A 6,093-nucleotide genomic window follows, 5' to 3' on the forward strand; every position below is an offset into this window, starting at 1 on the left:
ATCAAGGGAGATACACACACACACACACATATATATATATTCACATATATATATGACTAATAAATAATGAGATATAAAAGAGATAAAAACAGTCCATATATAATCTAATCTTCTGGGTTGGCTTACTATTTTTTTCAGTAAGGAATACTCATTTTAGTCTTTTGATATTTTTTTCCATCTGCTTTATTGTTGAGTGGGTGGTTGCTAAAAAGTAGCAGAAAGCTTAAGATTTTAATTCAAAACAAAACTACATTCAAACAAATGGTATAGTTTCTAGTTTATATGACTAGGATACTACAGTTAAAATAATCAGATTATTTCTAGGTATCAATTGGGACATTTACAAATTATTTGCCAATGACAGAGTCAGAGCTTTAGTTGGATTCTTTGTCATTATCACCTGAAGAAAGTAAGCCGTACTTTAAAAATGAAGTCATGTTTCTTTTCTTTCAACCTTCTTAATTTCCCCCTACTTTATGCTATTATTTGGGATGTTGCCTTAAGGCTACATCACTGCTAAAGAACACTGGGAGAGACTTGGCTAGAAGACTGTCAGTCCTGTTCCTAATTGGCTATAGAAATCACTAAATCAGGCCCTCCTCACCTGAGGGTTTAATACATTCCTTTTGCGGAATATGTAGTCCCCTGTGCTCAGAAAGTTGGATAGCAGGCTTGGTAATCAGTATTAAGTATTTTCATTATAAACAAAAGTACCTTAAGGTCTCTTAAAATTTGAAACAGAGAACGATGTATATTTTGCAATATACGTATGCAAAAATGCTCATAGATCAAAATTTAAAAGCATGTTTCTGATTAAAATGCCTCCATTCAAAAACATGTGTAATTTGAAAACATAAACATTGATGGATAATATATTGTGTGGTGCTGATAATCTATCTAACAAAGACGTCAAAGCAGTCATAAATATGTTCAAAGAACTAAATGAAGCCATAATTAAAGAAGAAAAGGGAGGTATAATGTATCATCAAAGAAATAATATAAAGAGAGAAATTATTGTAAAAGTAACAATTCTGGAGTTGAAAAGTACATTAAGTGAAATCAAAAATTTATAGAGAGGCTTAAAAGTAGATTTGAGGGCGACAACAGCAGCATCTGCCGCAACAGCAGCGGCGGCGGCAATGGCGGCAGCAGCAGCAACAGCAAAGCAGTGGCCGCAGAAACAACAACAACGGCAGCAAACCGCAATAGCGGCGGCAACAACACAATCTGCGGCATCAGCAATGACAGCAGCAACATCTGCCGCAACAGCGATGGCGGCGGCGGCAATAGAAACAGCAGCGGCAATGGCAGCGGCCTAGCTGAGGCTCATGGGGGAGCCCCCGACGGCCCCGGCCTCTAACTCCTGCGGCTTCACCGAGTTGTAGTGCTCTCCGAGGTCGCAGGCGTAGTGCATGTAGACGAGGGTGATCGGCTTCTGGGTGTACTCCTCCCCGATGATTAAGATGGGCGCATCGGCCTGGATCGCCTCGATGGGGGTCTGCAGGACATGCGACAGGGCCCTCAGCTCCACCTGGCCTCCCCACAACGTGCTGTACTCGACACTGTCGCAGTACTGCAAGAAATCATCGTAGGTGTAGGGAACGCCGGTTTCAGATTCGGTGAAGAAGGGCAAGAACTCGTCGACGTGACTCCGCATGTAGTTGGCAGCGCAGGCCTGCAGGCTCTCCACGGTGTCGCCGACTGTCAGCTGGTCTTGGATGGTGCAATACATGCAGTGGCCATCGGCCGGGATTTCCTTCACCTCCAGATTCCTGGACTCCAGGATGACGGCCAGCCTCTTCTCCTCGTCACGTTGATACTGGGTCAGTTTCTCGACCTGGGCCTCAGTAAGCTTATCCAGGCGCGCTCTTTCGAGCACCACCCTCATTTCCGGCCTTTTCTTGGCCCTCAGGAAGCGCGGATGCTGGTTCTCCAGATCCATGTTTCCCAGATCTTTAGTGACGGAACCGAGGTTGCTGTTCTCAGTCAACATACTTCGCAAATCGTCCAGCTCCTGCTTCTGCTTCTGCTTCAATTCGGTCTCAAGGCGGGCCATGTCAAGAAGCAACTGCTTTCTTTTCTTCCTGTTGCCCTCAGGGAACTCGCTCTTCATGGCCATGATGCAGGCCTGCAGCTCCTTCTTTTCGCGTTGGTGGCGTCGTAATATCTGCTGATATTCATTCTGCGCCTCTTCCATGGTGTTTAACAGCAGGCGACAACCAAAGTACAGTGGCAGTGAAAGGACCAGCTACAGTTCACACTACCTCAGACCCCCAACTAGGCCGCAGGTCTTCAACCTCCTCTAGCCGCTGCTGCTCCGCACACTCAGCCGCTGGGTGTCCCCGTTTTATTCATCGCCCTCTCAGCCATTGGCTACTGTCTCTCCATGACCACGCCCCCAACACATCTCACACTAGGATTGGCTGTTGGGAGACCCTATAGCAATGGGGTGCTTCAGCGGGTTCAAAGTTCGAAGAGTAAAATTCCGCCTTTGCACGGTACGTACAGCGATTCCGCCTCTGCACGGTACGTGCAGCTATTGGACTTGTAGGATTTTTCATAGACTCACTCCCTACTTCATTTCCAATCCTGAACACAATTCAGACACTGGTCATGCTTGAGAATTGCATGATAAATATTATACGACCATCTGAATGTGCTCTGACACTGGACCTCCCATTACTACTAATGTTCAGGAGGCAATGTGGCTGTTTCCAGCTTTTGAGGTCCTTTGACTGGTGAACCCTTAATTTTGTATATCAGAACAAGGACATTTCCTTGCGTTCCTGGGGACATGGGTCCTTTCGGTTTAGGTCCCGAATCTACCAGGTAACAGCCCCTCTCCCTAGAACCATTCACCACAACTGCACAGACCTCTTGGTCTGTGCAAACAGAATGCACCTTCCCTAAACTCCTCTTCTGGGTTCCCTGCTTCCAAAATGGGCTCACTAGGTTGCTCAGGAAGCACAACAGCTGGCATTCATCAACTCACTTCTTTTTGATTATTCTAAATCTCTAAAATTTCTAAAAAATTCAGTTCAATTATAAGAAGCCCTAAGCTCTTTCAAATATGCTGTCATCGAATCCCACCCTGTTCAACTGTATATTGAATTCCCAAATGGGAAGGCCGTTGAGACAACCTCCCCCTTGTTACAAATGAGGAAAGTGGACATTTGTTCAAGTTGTTGCATATATCAACATTTCATCCCTTTTTATTGTTAAGTAATATTCTAGGATGTGGATGTACTGTAGTTTATTTAACTCTTCACCCATTAAAGGACATCTGGATTGTTTACAGTTTGGGGTTATTCTTTATAAATAATATACAGGTTTTTGTGTGAACACATCTTCATTTCTTTGCGGCAAATACTCAGGAGTGCAAATACTGGGTCATATTATAAGTGTATGTTTAGTTATTTAAGAAACTGTTTTCCAGAGTAGCTGTGCCATTGTACATTCCCATCATCAGTGTGGGAGGGACCCAGTTTCTCTGCATCCTCACCAGCATTTGGTATTTGTTATGGTCATAATTTTTATTTATTTATTTATATATATATATATATATATATATATATATATATATATGTGGAGGCTGTTCTGATACATGTATAGTGACATCTCACTGTGGTTTTCATTTATATTTCCCTATTGGCTAAACATGTTCATATTTCATGTTCTTATCATCTGTGCCATATCCTCTTGGGTAAAATGTTTATGTCGTTTGCTTCTCTTATAATTGGACTGTTTTTTACTGTTGTTTTGAGAGCTTTTTAAAATATATGTTCTAGATACTGGTTCTTTGGGGGATATGTGGTTGGTAAATATTTTCTCCCATACTGTAACTTGCCTTTTCATTTCTTTACCTGGTGTTTCTCAGAGAAAAAGTTTTAAATTTTGATGAAATCCAGTTTATCCATTTTTCCTTCTGTGGGTTGTTTTTGGTGTCAAAACTCTTTGTCTAACCCTAGATCTCAAAGATTTTTGTCCTACTTTTTTACTAAAAAGTATATAGCTTTAGGCTTTCAGTTTAAATCTGATATCTAGTTTGTGTTTATTTTTGTGTAAGATGCAAGGTTTAGATCGAGGATTAGTCTTTAGCCTATGGTTGTCCGATTGCTTCAGTATCATTTGTTGGAAAGGCGATGCTTCCACTATTGAATTGGTTTTGCACTTTTGTCAAAAATCAGTTGGGTATATTGTGTGGGCCTGTTTTGGGGGTCTCTATTCTGTTCCATGGGTTTATATGTCTAGCCCTCCACCAGTGCCATACAGTCTTGACTATTGTAGCTATGTAATAAATCTTGAAATTAGGTAGACCTTTTCCTTCAGTATTATTCTTTTTTAAATTGTTGCAGCTATTCTAATGCCCTTACATTTCCATATAAATTTTAGAGTAATCTTGTCCATATCTACAAAAAAATCTTGCTGGGGTTTTCATAGGAATTGGGTTAAAGCCATATATCAATTCAGGGAGGTTGGCCTCTTTACTTTTGAGCAGTGGTGAAAGTCGTGACTCGCTGCTAGGTCCCCTTTGACATCACCTCAGGGAGAGAGAAGGTGTACCTCATTACTGCCAGGTGGGGGTGGAATTCTAAGCTCCCAACATTGTCTCTGCTGGTATAGTATGTGGGTGGGTTTTGTTACCTGCCAGTGGGGATGAAAGTCTCTTCTCTGTACTTGGCTTTCTCTGACACCACACCATCAGGGAGGATTTGGGGTGTTGCTACAACCTCACAAGGGCGGAAGCCTAAGACCCCCTGCCCTTTAGCCTTTGCTAGTGTAGGTGGGGACAGGGTCCATAGTTTGTTCTCTGGTTTTGGCTGGAATTGGAGCAGGCTTTGGTCAGGGCTCTTTTACTCTGTGCTTGTTGGCATGTCTGGGTTGTTCTTTTTCAGTTCCAAGTCTGATATATATGAGGCAACAAGAAAATGTATATTATTCCTCCCATCCTGAGGACCTAGGTGGTCTGCCTTCTTCTCTCTTTCAGAATCATCTTAGCTTTGTTTTATACATCATGTCCCGGGTTTTTAGTTGTAATAGCAAGACGAATAGGGCAAAGTATATCTATTCCACCTTCCCTCATCTTATTTTAAATAAACAGATATACTTCATACCCTCCCTTACTGTCAATTGTATCTTTCAAAGAAATTAAATATCGTTGCTTAAAAACAAACCAATGCAATAATTTTAGAAAATCATTATGCTGAGCCTGAGAGAGACGTCTTTTGGACTTTGATAGCATGATAGTTATGGTTACATAGAGTGTGCTTGTTTGCTGCAATCCAGATTGCTTTTCCAGAGTCAGCAGAAAGGATGACAGGTCCCTTTGAATGTCAAGCCCCACCGTGTACATTTTTTTCTTGTAGCCTGAGGTGCAGAAAAACCAGCTTTGCAAATGTTGAGCTTTACTGTCTGTAGTTTGTGTTGAGGAAACCATAGTTATTACAGTATAGAATGTGCTTTTTCCAGCTCTGCACTGAAGTCTACCACCCTCTCTACCTCCACCACACTCCACCCTCACCCCCTTTCCCCAACACACACTGTCCCATCTGGAGATTGTGATCTAACCTCCAGGTCATGGGCCCTGCCTGCACTGTCCAGCTGGATGGATCCAGCAATGAATGGGCTGCCTGCTTTTCAGGAAGCTCCCTGAGAGAATCACTTCTCATAGCTCAGCTTTTGATAAGAATTGGATGGCCGGGAGTTCAATGTTACTTTTTCCAATATGATGCAGCGGGAATGGCGATAGGCTGTCTTGCTGATTTAACAGCATGTACTTTGCCAGTCAATGAGGAGGGAGGGGCAAGAGAATGAATGCTTATCTTGTGATGATCGAATGTTGGTCAAGCCCCCAGCTCAGTGTCTGGCACCAAGGAAGACAGTAAAAAAATGGCAGGTGCTTCTTCTACCATACTCGAGTCTCCCATCTCCCAGCTCCTGCTCCCATACCATCCTCCCACATATCCCCTTTCTACTTCACCACCCTCCTGCCTCCTCCCCTTTAGAGGCCACCAGAAACAGCAGTTTCCATGGTAATCAGCATCCTCATTAGTTTAGAGTTTAATGGTCCCTAAGTGTCTGTCTGGACTGGGC

The 6,093-nt window shown here is 42.9% G+C and overlaps 1 protein-coding gene across 1 annotated transcript; it reads right to left on the minus strand.

The window, feature by feature from the left end:
* Nucleotides 1–1,315: 1,315 nt before the first annotated feature.
* On the minus strand, nt 1,316–2,197 carry OTUD6A (OTU deubiquitinase 6A). The gene has a single exon (XM_019647974.1). It carries the CDS (start codon nt 2,195–2,197, stop codon nt 1,316–1,318), a length of 882 nt encoding a protein of 293 aa, XP_019503519.1.
* Between the last annotated feature and the right edge of the window lie 3,896 nt (nt 2,198–6,093).

The sequence above is a fragment of the Hipposideros armiger genome, unplaced genomic scaffold (assembly GCF_001890085.2).
Source record: "Hipposideros armiger isolate ML-2016 unplaced genomic scaffold, ASM189008v1 scaffold_119, whole genome shotgun sequence".
NCBI lineage: Eukaryota > Metazoa > Chordata > Mammalia > Chiroptera > Hipposideridae > Hipposideros > Hipposideros armiger.

Excerpts from the sequence above, each read along its gene's own strand:
- OTUD6A (XM_019647974.1), bottom strand. The coding sequence starts at position 2,197 with ATGGAAGAGGCGCAGAATGAATATCAGCAGATATTACGACGCCACCAA.